Source organism: Heloderma suspectum, chromosome 1 (genome assembly GCF_057233095.1).
Source record: "Heloderma suspectum isolate Gila_16-S chromosome 1, 16-S_ref, whole genome shotgun sequence".
Lineage (NCBI taxonomy): Eukaryota > Metazoa > Chordata > Lepidosauria > Squamata > Helodermatidae > Heloderma > Heloderma suspectum.
Window position 1 is genome coordinate 362,997,665 of NC_139458.1, and position 17,559 is coordinate 363,015,223.

General features: G+C 44.0%; 1 protein-coding gene across 1 annotated transcript; it reads left to right on the forward strand.

Moving 5' to 3' along the window:
• The first annotated feature begins 696 nt into the window (after positions 1-696).
• On the forward strand, positions 697-17,559 carry AGT (angiotensinogen). The gene is made up of 5 exons (XM_084828111.1): positions 697-840; positions 7,984-8,785; positions 11,241-11,508; positions 11,900-12,044; positions 16,128-17,559. The coding sequence occupies exons 2-5, from the start codon at positions 8,008-8,010 to the stop codon at positions 16,317-16,319; spliced, it is 1,383 nt and encodes a 460-aa protein (XP_084684237.1). The 5' UTR covers positions 697-840; positions 7,984-8,007; the 3' UTR covers positions 16,320-17,559.

The window sequence follows — 17,559 nt, forward strand, 5'->3', positions numbered from 1 at the left end:
CAACACTCTCACCACTACGCCACACTGGCTCTTTTAGACAACAGAAAGGGTAGTACCCAATACTGCTACTTCGCTCCCGCTTGTTCCGTTGCACCAGCGGAATCTACCAGCAGGAACCACTAGCTTGCTGGTGCAACAGCAAGTGAGTGGTTCAGAAAGCTTGTTTCCGGATAGGGACAGGTCTACGGGGCTTCATTCTTCGAGCTCTGTTGGCCTGCCCTATTCCAGAAATGAGTGTTTCTGCTTGTTTCTGGTGGCTTTTGTAACTGTGTGCTCCCCACTGTGCTAGCAGTGGGTCCTGATGGCAGAGTTGGATACTGCCCAATGTCTTCAGATCCTAAGTCTAGTTTTTAAGGCCTGCGCTTTCCCTCCCCTCCCCTGAATATCATCAATCCTGTTGATGTTGAAATCCAATCAATTTCAATATACAAAAGGTATCCTGGAGACTATTTACACAACTTCCTGCTATCAGGCGCAGGCCCATTGTTTACTCTGCTGGATGAGGTCCTCATGTAGACAGTGATATTTTAGAGGAGCGAGAACATACAAGGAACAAGGACTCTGCGAAGATAGCAAACACAGAGCTGATGAAATGGTCTTCCACGCCAGTATTTGCTCTTCTCACTGGGAAAGGAAAGAGCAATGATGACAAATACAAGGGAAAACACATATCCCAGAACACCGTGCACTGAAGTCACAGAGCAACGGGGACAGCTAATGTGTAACTGTGGTTAGGCAATCACGGGAATAAAATACCAACCCAAATTGTCACTCGGGATCACATCCTGGGCACAGGAAACGGCGTGAGATCCTCTTCCCAAGAGATAGAGCCTGACATAGGTGCGTGTTAATTTTCTACCCTTATAATTGTTGGTGGAAAATGATACAAACAGTGATGATGATATATTTGTTGAAAGGAAGTAATTTGCTATCTTCTCCTCACATTTGTTGTTGTTACAGTTTGTTTTTCCAAAGCTCTCCTCCATGTAAAATACTACAAGGTCTTATGTGTGCTCACATTATTTTATGTCCTAGTTAACAGGGTTTTTTTAAAAAATCATAAGATTTTTTTTTTAAAAAGGGGAGAAACAGTTTAGCCTTGAATGGTACATTAATTTGCAGCATTCAGTCCACATTTTGCAAAGGGCAAGGGCAATGCCATGCCCCATGACTCCTCCTTTTGATCTGAATGACTTAGAGTTGCATAGATGCAAACAAATATAAAGACAGTTAGTAAAAATGGAAAAGAATATGTAATGTAACATATTTTCGGGAGAATCTGGATCACCCCCAAATCTCACATGTACTTGTCTTTGCTGGCCTTTTAAAAATATTTGTGTGTCTGGTTATATTTATAAGTACTGTTTTATTAGATTTTATTGTTTTGTATTGTTTTTGTTTGTTTTTATCTCATACACCACCTTGGGAATGTCCTCCCAAATAATTTTAAAGAAAGAAAAGAAAGAAAGAAAGAAAGAAAGAAAGAAAGAAAGAAAGAAAGAAAGCTCTTATGAGGACCAGCTACAAAATCACAAAGGGAGCAAGCTTTCGAATTCATCAAAATGCTACATCACCAAAACAAAAGGAATGGCAGGGTGGGTGTGGGCAGGGTAGAGGGAAAAAAGGATGTTGCTTTGAGTTTGGAATCGCTTTCAAATGGAATGGAGAAAGTGTTACACACAGACTTACAGTGCAATTCTATATGTGTCTGCTTAGAAGTAAGCCCAACTGAGTTCAAGGGGACTTCCTCCTAAGTAAGTGTGTATAGGATTGCAGGATTAATCAGGTTAGGCCAGTTGCTTAGGTACAAAAAGATTTTAGGTTGTATGAAGCTTGTCTCTTCCTCCCACTTAATGTCAAGCCCAATGAAGAGTTTTGATGGTGTTAGCCTGCATGACAGGGATTCCAGAATCTGTGGGAAACCATCTCGCATTGGCTTTTCTCGGCAGGCACCCGTGCCTAATGTGTGGATGTTGGGGGAGAGGCCAAAGACACCCCACCACAGCTTCTTTCCTTGCGTGATGCCCCTTCATGCAATTCACATGTGAAAGTGGCTAATGTGTAACTGAAAATGATGCAAGCTCACAGCACCTGGCTAAAGGTTGTGTGCTGAGGTTGCAAGGCCTCCATTAAGCTATATTCAAGTTTTAGCTGGTCCCACCTGGCCTGAACTTGATTTTTAAAAAATCATTTTATCATCGGATGATGCAAAACAGCCTTCCCAACCCTGGTGCCCTCCAGATGTTTAGTCTCATCAGCTCCAGCCAGCATGGCCAATGGCCAGGAATGCTGGGTATTGTAGACCAAATCATCTGGAGTGCACGAAGTTGTGGAAAGGCTGATCCAAGAGGAAAACATTACCAGAGGTATTCTGGAAAGGATCTTCTCTTTTCAAAGGACATCAAGACCACCACTAGATGTGATACCCTAAAAGAGGAGTGAGCAAGGGTTGTGAGCCAGCTGCAGCTTCCAAGCAGCTTGAGTAAATTCAGAGAAATAATATGAAAAGAATCCTCTACTACCTGTGCATGTGGTGGAGTCTGATGCATGCTTTGCATACTGAAAGTCCGGGGTTCAGTCCCCAGCATTTCCTATAAGAAAGGATCCCCAGTAGCAGGGCTAGAAAAAACCCGCCTGCCTAAATGTTGCTGTCAGTCAGATGGTACTGGGCTAGATGGACCAATGGCCTGACACAATATAAGTCAGCTTAATGTTTTTATATTTGTCCTGGCTTGGCTGGACAAGGAAGGGAGCTAACACAAATGGGGCTATGGGGAAAAAAAAAACAAGTTTTATGGACAGGGTGGCCATGTGTCCTACTTCACAGAAGATCGTCCTGTATTTGAAAGTGTCCTCTATTTGAAGGGCTGTCCAGCTCAAGTTTGGTCTAAGATCAAGAACCAAAACAAAGGATAGAGAGAGTGATGCTACCCATCAACAGTTAGTCCCTAGGCAGCAGACTAAGCAGGCAAGCAGAGAGGCCACCTGGTCACAGTCTTCCCACAATGGCGAGATGTATTGCATTTCTATTTATATTATACTCATCATTTCTAAATTTGCATTTATACATATAAATGAAGTCACTGAATCATCGAATCATTGAATTGTAGGGTTGGAAGGGAGTCAAGACCATTGAGTCCAACCCCCTGCTCAGTGCAGGAATCCAAATCAGAGCATCCTTGACAGATGGCTGTCCAGCCTCGTCTTGTATGCCTCCAGTGTGGGAGAGCCCACCACCTCCCTGGGTAATAGATTCCATTGCCATATAGCTCTAACAGTCAGGATGTTTTTCCTAATGTTCAGCCAGAATCTGGCTTCCTGTAACTTGAGCCCATTATTCTGTGTCCTGCATTCTGGGATGATTGAGAAGAGATCCTGGCCTTCTTCTCTGTGACAACCTCTCAAGTACTTGAAAAGCGCTATCGTATCTCCCCTCAGTCTTCTCTTCTCAAGGCTAAACATGCCCAGTTCTTTCAGTCTATCCTCATAGGGATTTGTTTCCAGTCCCCTGATCATCTTTGTTGCCCTCCTCTGAACCCTCTCCAGCTTGTCTGCATCCTTCTTAAAGTGCGGTGCCCAGAACTGGACACAGTACTCCAGATGAGGCCTAACCAGTGCTGAGTAGAGGGGAACTAGTACTTCCCGGGATTTGGAAGCTATGCTTCTATTAATGCAGCCCGAAAGAGCATTTGCCTTTTTCAGAGCCACATCATATTGTTGGCTCATATTCAGCTTGTGATCTACAACAATTCTAAGATCCTTCTCATTTGTAGTGTTGTTGAGCCAAGTATCCCCCATCTTGTAACTGTGCATTTGGTTTCTTTTTCCTAGGTGCAGAACTTGGCATTTCTCCCTGTTAAATGTCATTCTGTTGTTTTCTGCCCAGCGCTCCAATCTATCTATCTACAGAACGCGGCGGCTCGCCTGATTAAAGGCAGCCGCCGGCGAGATCACATCACTCCAGTGCTGAAGGAGTTGCACTGGTTACCAGTTGTTTTCCGGGCCAAATTCAAGGTGTTGGTTTTGACCTTTAAAACCCTATATGGTTCCGGCCCAGCCTATCTTAAGGAGCGCCTCCAGCAACACCAGACAGGCCGCTTAACAAGATCAGCCTCGGATGGCCTTCTCTCTGTCCCATCAGCCAGGACAGCTAGACTGGTGGGGACGAGGGAGAGGGCCTTCTCTGTGGTGGCCCCCACTCTGTGGAACTCCCTCCCTAGGGAACTCCGTCATGCCCCCTCTTTAATGAGCTTCCGTCGTGCATTAAAAACGTGGTTGTTCAGGCAGGCATTTGGGGTGGGTTAGGGTATTTTAAAAAAAAAAAATTATGGTAAAATTTTATTGTTTAAAATTGTTTATGGTGGGTTGTACATCGCCCAGAGTGGCTGGGTGACCAGTCAGATGGGCGATTAATAAAATAAATAAATAAATAAATAAATATCCAGATCACTTTGAATTTTGTTTCTGGCTTCCAAGGTATTAGCTATCCCACCCAATTTTGTGTCATCTGCAAATCTGATCAGCATTCCCTGCACCTCCTCCTCCAAGTCATTAATACAAATGTTGAAGAGCACTGGGCCCAGGACTGAGCCCTGCGGTACCCCACTCGTTACCTCTCCCCAGTTTGAGAAGGTCCCATTGATAAGCACTCTTTGAGTCCAATTCTGTAGCCAACTGTGGATCCACCGGATCGTTGTTTCATCTAGCCCACTTTCAGCTAGTTTGTTCATCAGGATATCTTAGGGCACTTTGTCCAAAGCTTTGTTGAAGTCAAGGTATATTATGTCCACAGCATTCCCACAGTCCACAAGGGAGGTTACCTGATCAAAAAATGAGATCAGATTCATCTAGCAGGATTTCTTCTTGACAAATCCATGTTGGCTTCGAGTAATCACTGCATTATTTTCAAGGTGCTTACAGATGGATTGCTTTATAATCTGCTCCAGAATTTTCCCAGGGATTGATTTCAGACTGACCAGTCTGTAGTCCCCAGGTTCCTCCTTCTTACTGTTTTTGAAGATAGAGACAACATTAGCCCTCCTCCAGTCATCTGGCACTTCACCCGTCCTCCATGATTTCTCAAAGATAATAGACAGCTGTTCTGAGAGTTCTTCTGCCAGTTCCTTTATTACTCTAGGGTGCATTTCATCTGGCCCTGGAGCTTTGAACTCATTCAAAGTAATTAGGTGTTCCTTGACTATATGCCTATCAATCTCAAGCTTCATTCCTGCCCCTTCAGCCTGTACTATGCCTTTGCCAGGGGGGTCATAGACTGTCTTTTGGGAGAAGACTGAGCCAAAGTAGGAATTGAGCACTGCCTTTTCATTGTCATCTGTTATCATTTTGCCATCCTGATTTAATAATTGAACCACCATTTCGTTCCTGTCTTTTACTATGCATGTATCTGAAGAAAGCCTTTTTGTTGCTTTTAACATCCCTCGCTAACCTCAGCTCGTTCTCAGCTTTAGCCTTCCTGATGCCATCCCTGCAATTCTGTGCTACCTGCCTGTGCTCTTCCTTTGTTGCTTGCCCTTCCTTCCACTTCCTATATGTGTCCTTTTTTGTTTTCAGGTCATCTCTAAACTTTTTGTGAAGCCACATTGGCTTCTTCTGTTGTCTTCCACCTTTTCTTCTTGTTGGAATTATTTGTAATTGTGCCTTGAGAATTTCCTTTTAAAAAAACTCCCACCCATCTTGGACTCCTTTTCTAACTTTTCTTGTTAGAGTTGCTTGCCATGGGACCTTACTGATCATTGTTCTGAGTTTATTAAAATCGGCTTTCCTAAAATCCAGGATATGCGTTTGGCTACACTTGGCTTTTGCTTCCTTTAGAACCAAGAATAACATGGTCACTTTCCCCCAGAGTTCCTGTAACTGCTACTTTACCCACTAAGTCATCTCTGTTCGTGTATGCCCCGGCAATGGGCTGCTAAGGTTGGGTGGTGCCGAGATAGTGATAAGCCAGATTCAGGTTTGCTTACAAGGAGACTTTATTGAGTACTTACAGCACACAGGCGTACCCAGTGGTTGGATCAGACAGCTTCTCTGAACCCAGAGGCATGGGCTAAAATGGGTTTTATACCATACATGTCAACAGTGAGGCAGCATGACAGCAGCAAGTGTTAATTAGCATTCATCTGCAACTTTCCAAGCATAGACTAACAGTACTTGTTCAGAAGGAAAACAATCAGAACTTTCCCAGCACAGACACCTGTAACTCGGCATAAACATAGCCTCACTTCTCAGGCACATCCTAGGCCCTGATAAGATACTAGCCTTCGTTAGCATGGAATGAGCTGAGGCCACGCTATCGAACTTTGACTCATCTCACATGCTCAGAGGCCCACTAGCAATGGAATTGCACTTATAATTAACTTAAAGAGAGCACTATGGATCTCTAGGCCCCTCTAAAACTACAGGTAACTTGGTTACACCCCTGGGGCCATTACAGTTGGTTAGGATCAAGTCAAGGATAGCTGATCTAGTTCTTTCCTCTACTTTCTGTAGGAGAAAGGTATCCGCAACACAAGTCAGGAATTTCTTGGAGGGGCCATGTTTTGTAGAACTTGTTTCCCAACAAATATCGGGGAAATTTATGTCCCCCGTTACTACTACATCATGCTTCCTTGAAACATTGGCAGTTTGCTTTTCAAAAGTTTCATCCTCGTCTTTGCCTTGATTGGGTGGTCAGTAGTAGACTCTGACCACCATGTTCCTTTTATTCTTTGCTCCATTTATTTTAACCCGGTTGCTCTCAATAGGGCTACCAAGCGCATCCTCCTATATTTCTGTGCAGAGATATGTATTTTTAACATATAGTGCAACCCCACCTCCCTTTCTGTACATAAGTACATAAGAAGAGCTGTGCAAGGGTCCATCTAGTCCGGCATTCTGTTCACACAGTGGCCAACCAGCTGCCCACGGGAAACCCAAAAGCAGGGCATGAGTGCAACAGCACTCTCCCACCTATGTTCCCCAGCAACTGGTGTAGATAGGCATACTGCCTCTGATACTGGCATATAGCCATCAGGACTAGCAGCCACTGATAGCCTTCTCCTCAAGGAATGTGTTCAATCCCCTTTTAAAGCCATCCAAACTGGTGGCCATCACTACATCTTGCAGTAGTGAATTCCATAGTTTAACTGTGTGCTGTGTGAAGAGGCAGTTCCTTTTATTTGTCCTGAATCTGCCATTAATCAGCTTCATGGGATGACCCTGTGTTATTATGTATTATGAGAGAGAGTGTTATGAGAAATTAGCATATGACACTTGCTGTCCTCTTTTATCTCCCTTTCAGGTGATGCATTTCCTCTTTTTCCACAACATGTAAATCACACACACACACACACACACACACACACACTGGTATTTGTGAGAGATAATGAAGAAGAAGTGGGGCAGGAAAATTTTCTTGGGAGGGCTTGGAATAGGAAGACCAAAGCTCATTAGAGCCATGTAACAGAGATGTATTATGGAGGAGGTCAGAAACACAGCCAGGTTTAAACTACCACTGGGCATCTCTCAAAAGTATTTATGAACACTGTGAATGCAAAGTAGTCCCGCTGTAATCACTGAAACCAAGCCACGTTATGTAGCCATCAAGACCCAAGCACCCAGAAAGCACCCTGCAGGAAAGGGGAAGAGATTATTTGGGTCCCACGCGGATGAGGCAGGGAGCCATGTTGTGATTTCAGCTCAGCCACAGCTATTATTTACACTCTGGGCAAAACAGGGTGTTTTGACCAAGGAAGGGATATCCCTTACTAGGAATATTGGCCCATTCAGACTGAGCCAATATCCCTAGTAAACCACAGACTAGCAGGTCTCCCGTATAGACCAACAGATTCCACCAAAGCACTTCACATTCACTGTTTGTGTGGCTTGTGTAGCCATTTTATATCATAGCAATGAAGCACTCAAGAAACTCATAAAATGTCTGTCTGTCTGTCTGTCTGCCTCTTTCTTTCTTTTTTTCTTAAACAGTCCTTGCTGAAGTTCCAGTTAAACATGAATCCAGGCATGAGTCTGCTGTGTGTCCTCATGTGCATTGCCATGGCAGGCTCTGACCGGGTGTATGTCCACCCCTTTGCTCTGACTGCCATTGACAACAACAGCTGCCAGGTGGTGGAAGAAAGAGAACGGCTCGCGAAGACTTTCCTTCCCAACTTAATCAAGTCACACGTTGCTTCAGTGCATGAAGAGCATCCAGGGAACAAGAGCAAAGAGGGGGAAAAACATCCCGGAGCGGGCTACTTGGTGGATCCAATTTACGTTGTTGGTGCACGCTTCTACCAAAAGCTGAGGGAAACCCACAAGGGAGATAATATCCTTCTGTCCCCCATATTCATCTATGAGTCCCTGCTCTCCTTCTACTTAGGGACTTCTGGACGCACAGCAACTGATTTGCAGACTGTCTTAGGATTTGACTCCCCATCTACTGACCAAAACTGCACCTCCAAAGTCGACGGGCACAAAGTATTCTCTGCCCTGAGGACCATCATCCACTGTCCATTCCACCCAAGGGGAGATGAGGGGCTGCTCTTATCCAAGCGTTCCTTCTTTCTCTCTGCCCCTGGCATTTATTTATCTGAGTCCATTGTCCATGAATTGGCCACTCCCGATGTTGGTTTCTACATACGGGCTGTCAACTTTACAAACTCTACAGAGGCAGCAGAACAAATCAGTGCCTTTGTCGAAGGCAAAAGTGCCCACAAAAGCATGAATTTGCTGGAAGACATTGATCCAGAAACCACACTCCTGCTTGCAACCTACACGCACTTCGAAGGTAAAAGGTGGGGTGAATGGGTGGGAGAGAAGCCCCACATGTTGTTACCAAAGGCAATCCTAAAGGGAAACAGATTTTTTTTAAAAAATCATCAGTTGAACTCATACATTAATATTAGAACTATGGTGCAGAGCCTTAGGCCCATGGGGAAAAACTGGTCTGGGGCGGGGGGATCCTGTCCTCTAGGATTCCCAAGGTGGCCCTACCCCCTTTCTCCTGGAAGTCAATTGTTTGGGGATTTGGGCTTTTGTGCAGTTTTTCCCCCACTCCAAAAGGTTGAAATGCCTCTCCTAAGGCTTGGTTGCTGGCTGTAAGAGCGTCACACTAAAATGTGCTGTTATTTGAAGCCCTGCCCCTTTTCCCTTTGGCCCCACCCCTTTTGCAATCAGTTCCACCCATCACTGAGAGTGTCCCCAAAATGGAATTTGGTCCTCAAATTCCAGGGCTCTGCACCCCTGAGCTACTGGTTGGCTTCAGTATGTGGCTCAACCCTGTGGATTCTCCAGCATGGGGTTCCGCAGGGGCCAGTTTTGTCCCCCATGTTATTTAACATCTACGTGAAACTGTTGAGTGGGATCATTGGGAGTTTTGGAGGGCACTGAAATAGAGTATACAGCTCTGTTTCTCCTTTTCGTCTTCATCAGGTGAGGCTGTGGATGTGCTAGATTGGTGCCTGGCTGTGACAATGGACTGGATGAGGGCTAATAAACGGAAGCTCAATCCAGACAACACCAAGGTGCTGTTAGTGGATGGTTCTGCTGACCAGTTGGAGGGTGTTCAGCCTGTTCTGGATGGGGTTGCACAGTGCACTCCCCTTGAAGGAGCAGGTTTGTAGCTTGTGGGGTCTCCTGGAGCCATCATTGTCACTTGAGGCTCAGTTGCTCGGAGTGCCTTCTACCAACTTTGGTTGGTGGCCCAGCTATACTCCTATCCAGACAGGGATAAACTGGCTTCAGTAGTCTATGCTCTGGTAATCTCCAAGTTTTAGATTACTGGAAGATGCTCTACGTGGGGCTGCCTTTGAAGATGGTTTGGAAAATGCAGCTTGTGAAAATGCAGCAGCCAGACTGATAACAGGGACCAGATGGTCTGAGCATAAGTGATTCTGCCCCCCCTGCAATGGCTGCCTGTACATTCCTGAGCCCAATTCAAGGTGCTGTTTTTGACCTATAAACCTTATATGGCACAGGACCACAATACATTATGGAGCACCTCACCTGGTATGAACCTACCGGGACATTATGATCAATACCTGAAGCCCTCCTCAGATAGCCTCCTCTGAGAGGGGGTTGGAGAATGGCAAGGGTGAAGGTCTTCCCAATGGTGCCTCCTCCGCCCACGAGTATGGAATGCTGACCCCAGTGAGGCCTGCCTGGCATCAACATTGTCATCTTTTTGGTGCCAGGACAAGGCTTCCCTCTACTCTCAGGGATTTGAAGGCATGTGATGGGCTTGTTATGCATCAGTTGTTTGGGTTATGGTTCTTGCTGATGTTTTAGTTGTCTTATCGTGTTTTGGTATTTTAATTGAAATTGTTTTAGCTGTTTTATATTTTGTATGTTTTTAATCATGTTGCTGTAAGTCACCTAAATTCAATAAATAGATAATAATAAATTGAAATGAATTAATGCATTTTAAAAACAAAATGATCCTGAGGTGCACACCCCTAGACTCCCCTTTGTATGCATGCCAAGTGTCAGGTGTCTAGGTTTCATGACCTTTGCACTGTGGTGCTGACGGATGGACAAGACAGACACATATTCTCTCTTATTATATTTTTGTGCTGCCCATATCTATATGTGGCACACATGATAAAACAGATTAAAAATTGGCTAAAACAATGAATAGAATAATAAAGATCTAAAAAATTAACGTGACTAGGAGGTTTGAAGAGCCACATTTTTCCTTTTTACCCAACGGATGGATAGCCTTACAGCACAGAAGAGAAGTTAAGCATCAGGTGCACTTGGCTTGCTGCTGTTGGGGAAACAGACTGCATGTTTTTGCACCTCTCAGGGTTCCTTAAGTTTAAACCAAAAAGAATAAGCACGATTCATTGAAGTAGCATTTAGCCCGAGATCAGCGTTTTCATCTATTAATTGCTCCAGCTGTTAGCAATTTTAACTAGAATCACTTCATGGAATTATGAATTTACTTCCCCGTCTCCCAACACCAAACATCATTCCCCCAAAACTTGTTTTAATCCTTCAGGGAACTGTCAGTTTAATGGCTGCTCTTATTCAGCTTTTATTTTCTTTGTATTTTAATTTTGGTATTAAACCTTGTTTTGAAATTGTGCCGCCATTTGCCGCCTTGAACTCCTGTCAAAGAAAAGCAGTATATAAATGGTTTAAATAAATATTGCATATGCCTGCCAGATGGATGCTCCATGCGCCAACCCAGTGGACACAACCAGCTTCCCTTTTTACTAACCACTTCCCTATTTTGTTTTCAGCCACTGTCAAGGGAGCTTCCCTGCTGAAGGAGCCTCAGGAATTCTGGCTTGATTCAGACACAAAGATTTTCGTACCCATGATGACACTCACTGGAACCTTTGAGCACAAATGTGATGACCACCTAGGCCTTTCCATTGTCAAAATCCCTGTCAGCAAGTGTGTATTTCTGCTGTTTTTGCAGCCCACCAACAGCAGTAAGCTGGCCAGTGTTGAAGATGAATATTCCTTGATGCCTTCTAGGAAATGGCTGGAAAACCTGTCACCAAGGTACATTTTATTTTTCATTATTACATTTCTATCCTGCCTTTTTTTCCTCTTGCGAGGAACTCAAGGCAGCTTACATGATCCTACTCCTCTCCATTTTATCCTCACGTCAACCCTGTGAGGTAGGTTAGGCTGAGTCAGTGACTGGCCCAAAGGCATCCAGTGAGTTTTGTGGCCAAGTGGGGACTAGAACCCATATCTCCCAAGTCCCAGTCCAATACTCTAACCATTACACCACACTGGGTCTCATATGGAACATTAGACACTCATAAGGATGCAAGAACAACCTCGGTGGGTCCAGTAGTAGTCTGGTGTGTGTGTGTGTGTGTGTGTGTGTGTGTGTGTGTGTAACAATTCATAATTTTTCATTTCTCCCTTCTTCTATTTTCTGCAGAGAAATCCGCTTGACTTTGCCCAAGGTGTCCTTCCAAAGCATTTATAATCTTCAGGAGCTCCTTGTGAAACTGAATATGGCTGACCTGCTCGGAAAGAAAGCCAGTTTCAGCGTGCTAAGCAACACTAACTTGACTATTGGAAAGGTACAATCTATCTTCTGCACAAAAGCACAAATTATTCCCATATTTTATACTCACACCGATACACATTCAGTGTAAACTATAGAAGAAAAAACAGATTAAGGACACAATCCTATGCATGTTTAGACAGAAAAAAGGTCCTACAACTCCCAGCATGCCCCAGCCAGCACTGCTGGCTGGGGCATGCTGGGAATTGTAGGACCTTTTTTCTGTCTAAATATGCATAGGATTGCAACCTAAGTCAGCCTTCCCTAACCTGGTGCCCTCCAGATTATTTGTAATACAACTCCCATCAGCCCCAGCCAGCATGGCCAATGGTCAGGAGAGCTGGACACTGTAGTCCAAAATCTCTGGAGAGCACCAAGCTGAGGAAGGCTGATGCAAGAGGAAAACATTACCAAGGATATTCAGGAAAGGATCTTCCCTTTTCAAAGGACATACAAATGCAGGTTTTAAAAAATGAAAAGCAGCCTCTGGAGGCTGTAGCATGAGAAGGTGGAGTAGAGAAAGGCTTTTGACCCTTTCCCTACCAGCTATTCTGGTCAAAATCACACACACCCCACTTTCCCTCCTCCCCCTGCCTTTGCAGGATACGTATTTATTATAGCTGTGGACAAACGACCTCTCAAAATTCTCCCCCTAATTAGTTGGCAGAAACACTGAGGACACAATTTCACTGAATTTCTCAAGGGGGAGGGGAAATTGTCCAACAGTTTCTCATGGATAGAGCTCACAAATGGGAGGGGTTGTAGCACAGCTTATTCCTTTTTGGGGATGGGGGTGTTGTTGCTCTGCCATGGCAAGTGGCAACAGCAGGAACTGTGCTGGCAGCCTGGTCCCCATTTTACATCCTCCACAATGTCCTGTATCTAGCATTGCTCTGGGACATCGTGGGGGAAGTAAAGGAAGGCCACTGTATAAAATTAATTGAAGTGCAGGAAGCCAAGGAGGCTGCGGGCTGCCAGAGAGAAGATTGTACAATTAAAGACAGGACACCCTTGCACACTCCTCCGCCACCTCGTAAGTAAGGTAAACATGAGAACCCCAAACCCTGCCCATGAGAATTTCTCTGAACTTTTCTCCTTCTCTGAATTACTTTTTGAAAGTGACTTCTTTTCTATCAAATTGAAGGAGAATGGTCGAAAAAATGAAGAACTTTTCGGCACAGCACTAGTATTTATCATTGTAAATCCTTTATCTCTGCTGGGGAAAACATATCTGGTTCAAGAAGAATTTTCAGTGGAAAAATGGTGGCAGAGAATGCATTAAGCAACACCCCAGAAACTCTACTCAAAATTGCAACCCCAAATTCTGTTTTTCACTGTATAAACTGTTAAGACATCATTACATACATTCACCCCTTCATGGATCACTGCCTTGTTGTGGCGAAGGGGCTTGCGTAACTCAGTGAAGCCATAAGCTATGCCATGCAGGGCCACCCAAGACGGACAGGTCACGGCAGAGAGTTCTGACAAAATGTGGTCCACTGGAGAAGGAAATGGCAACCCACTCCAGTACTCTTGCCAAGAAAACCCCATGGAACGTATCACAAGGCTAAAAGAGATGACGCCGGAAGATGAGCCCCTCAGGTCGGAAGGTGTCCAATATACTACTGGGGAAGAGCAGAGGGTATTTCCAAGTAGCGTCAGAAAGAGTGAAGTGGCTGGGCCAAAGCCAAAAGGACACTCAGCTGTGGATGTGTCTGGTGGTGAAAAGAAAATCCGATGCTGTAAAGAACAATATTGTTTAGGAACCTGGAATGTAAGATCAATGAATCAAGGTAAGCTGGAGGTGGTCAAACATGAGATGGCAAGATTGAACATCAACATCTTGGGAATCAGTGAACTAAAATGGACAAGCATGGGTGAATTTAATTCAGGTGACCATTATATCTACTACTGCGGGCAAGAATCCCTTAGAAGAAATGGAGTAGCACTCATAGTCAATAAAAGGGTGGGAAAAGCAGTACTGGGGTACAATCTCAAAAACGATAGAATGATCTCAGTACAAATCCAAGGCAAACCATTCAACATCACAGTAATTCAAGTCTATGCCCCAACAACTGAGACCAAAGAAGCTGGGGTTGATCGGTTCTATGAAGACCTACAACACTAAAGAGCCTCTTGTTGAGGGTGAAAAAGGAGAGTGCAAAAGCTGGTTTGAAACTCAACATTAAAAAAACGAAGATCATGGCATCTGGCCCCATCACTTCCTGGCATATAGAAGGGGAAGAAATGGAAGCAGTGACAGATTTTATTTTCTTGGGCTCCAAGATCACCGCAGATGGTGACTGTAGCCATGAAATTAAAAGACGCTTGCTCCTTGGGAGGAAAGTTATGGCAAACCGACAGCATAGTAAGAAGCAGAGACATCACCTTGCCAACAAAGGTCCGTCTAATCAAAGCTATGGTTTTCCCAGTAGTAATGTATGGCTGTGAGAGCTGGACTATAAGGAAGGCTGCGCGCCGAATAGATGCCTTCGAACTGAGGTGCTGGAGAAGACTCTTACAAGTCCCCTGGACTGCAAGGAGGTCAAATCAGTCCATCCTAAAGGAAATCAACCCTGACTGCTCATTGGAAAGACAGATACTGAAGCTGAAGCTCAAATATTCTGGCCACCTAATGCGAAGAGAAAAGTCACTGGAAAAGACCCTGATGCTGGGAAAGACTGAAGGCAAAAGGAGAAGGGGATGGCAGAGGATGAGATGGCTAGATAGCATCACCGATGCAATGAATATGAACTTGAGCACACTCCGGGAGAGAGCGGAGGACAGGAAGGCCTGGCACGCTATGGTCCATGGGGTCAGGTCACGAAGAGTCGGACACGACTGAACGACTGAACAACAACAACATACATTCTTCCCTGAGTTCCATCTATTCATCATGTAACCTAATCACCAGCAAGTGATCAAGGTGGCTTATAATCAGTCATATGGTTTATAATCAGTTGTATTTTACTCTCAAAGGAACACCACAACACCTCTAGGTTGTTAAATAAAGCACAGTATTGTTAATCCACACATCTTGATACTGAAAAGTCTGAAAACATATGACATTCACAGATTGGGGGAACCATGGTTCAAATCCTTCATTCCCCAGCTGGCTGGGGAATGCTGGGAACTGCAGGACATTTTTCTGTCTAAACATGCATAGGATTGCGCTCTAAATGGCCTCGGCCAGGTCATAATCTCTCAGCCTGTCCTACTTCACAGGGTTGTTATGAAGTTAAAAATGAGATTGCTCTTTGAAGCTTCTTGGAAGGACAGAATAAATGTACAATAAATAAACCAAGCAAGCCCACTGATATTAACATTTTGCTGCCTGTGCTACATCTATCTAGCTTAACAGCAGAAAAGAACATATGTGGATTCTATGTGAAACATTATTATTATTTTTATTTTATTTATTTATATCTTGCCTTTTTCCCCAATACTGGGACTCAAGGCGGCCATGTGAACAAAACATGTGAACAAAACACAGTGGCATAGCCTGGCATTTCAACACCTCTTAATCTAAAGAGCATGGGGGAAGCACTGTGGAAATTTAAACTGAAATAGAGTCATTTTAGCTCATGCAATGCAATAAAAGTCTATTTCTATACTGGACTGGATCCAGAAGGGCTCTTTGGATCAGCAGAAAGCTTCTGATCCAGTCAAGTATTTCTGCTAGCAGAACATTTTCATCACTTCCCCTGCTCCCTGCAATCCCCTGAAAATCTCCTCTGGAGGTTTGGGGTCCCTCCAGAACAGCAGTGGGAGGTGGCACTAGGAGCTGCAGAGGGGACCGGGAATTGGCAAAATCACTTCTCCTCTGACCTCCTGCTGAAGCGTCCTAAGCGGAACTCTGTTCATGGAGTGCTCCACCCTAGATGATTTCTATATTTTTACCATATTAGTTTAACAAGCCTTTGGACAGTGCTGGTACAAACGATGCAAGTCTTCTATAAATACGATTAGCTTATTTCTGATCCTTTTGATTAGCACTTTTCATACCTCTTCATTTACTTGGATATTTCCATTTGTCATCTTTCTATCATGCCCTGGAGCCTCAAATTAACAAATTAACTGTATTCATTTCTGCTTGCAGATCATAAATCAGCAACTTTTTGAGCTCAATCCCACTGGAACAGATCAAGCAGAAGAGCCCACAGAACAAAATGAAGCTAAAGAGATACTCGAAATAAGACTGAACACGGCATTCCAGTTTGTAGCGTACGAAAGCGAGTCAGAAGCATTGCTTTATTTTGGCAGAGTAACAAATCCACTGAAAGGAACATAAATTTTTGCAGTGGGGAAAACAGGGTTCCCAGGTTTCTTTTAAACTTTTCCTCACTAAGCAACTGTTTTTATGGTCTGAATTGTCATTTGGTGTTTTGAAATGCAAACTGATGTCTTTCAAATATAAAATTGATTTAAAAATTATCAACAGATAATACTTTCAAAAAATATTTATCCCATTAAGTGGGTGAGGGGGGTTGGAACTTGTTTGCACTGGTCATCTATTGTGCCACACAAATGACTTAATGGTGTGCTAGGTCTGGGGCAGTGTCCCATCAGACAGTAGTGCTAACTTATATTATGTTGCGCTAGTGTAAAGCACCTGTAGCGCAACATCAATAGTGTTAGCTGGTGTGACGTGATTTCCCGAAAAACCCATCACACCAGCTAACGCTAACGCTGGCATTGAGCTAGAAGTCCCTTATGCTAGTGCAACGTAATTTGCATTAGCAATACTGTATGATTGCAAAGAGTCCCTGGTAAGCCTACTATAAAGTAGGGTGGATACAGTTTTCCAAGAGGCAAATTGCCAGCATGCATGTTACTATTTGGTAAGCCAGCCATCTGTATTGTCCTGTCAAATGGTGAAGACTTTTTACTTCACTTTTGCACCTGATCAGAAATTAAGGGAAGCGAAGAGATTGTCCTCATGACTCGGCAAGACAATAGAACTGACCAGTTCTCCAAGTAAGTCACCTTTTGATAAATGGTATTCATCCCATTTTATAGCTTCCTGGGGTTATGTGCTTGAACCCCACTCCAAAGCCTGGTAGTGACATAAGGAATGGGGAAGGCCATTGGAAAATATAGCTGCTTAGCCTGCTTGCTGCTCCACAAGCTATGAGAATTATGTTGCTCAATCAGATAGCATTTGGTCCAGTCACCATCCAGTTGATTCCAGAAGTTTACCAGAAAAGTGCTATGGTGATATTAATCTTCTTTGCTTCCAGGCTCTGGTAATTAGAGCCATAAAGCCTGCTCTGAAACATAGATGCTCCATTTAGCGCTAATGGGTAATAGCATTTGATAAGATTTCTCCATACATTTGACGAATGCTTTTTGAAGCTATCTAAGCTAGTGGCCAACACCACTACTGGTAGTAGTAAATCTTATACATTTGTTAGGATTTAGTGCAGTGGTAGTGAATCCCGTAAGAAAAAATCTAACCACATGGGTAGGAGTATACCCAGAGATGGAGAGGGAAGGACTATCCCCTGTCTCCGTTTCAGTTTAAAGATCCA

Coding starts and splice junctions, on each gene's coding strand:
- AGT (XM_084828111.1), top strand. CDS start 8,008: ATGAATCCAGGCATGAGTCTGCTGTGTGTCCTCATGTGCATTGCCATG. Junction 11,509..11,899: donor CTGGAAAACCTGTCACCAAG/GTACATTTTATT, acceptor TATTTTCTGCAG/AGAAATCCGCTTGACTTTGC. Junction 12,045..16,127: donor CTAACTTGACTATTGGAAAG/GTACAATCTATC, acceptor TTCTGCTTGCAG/ATCATAAATCAGCAACTTTT.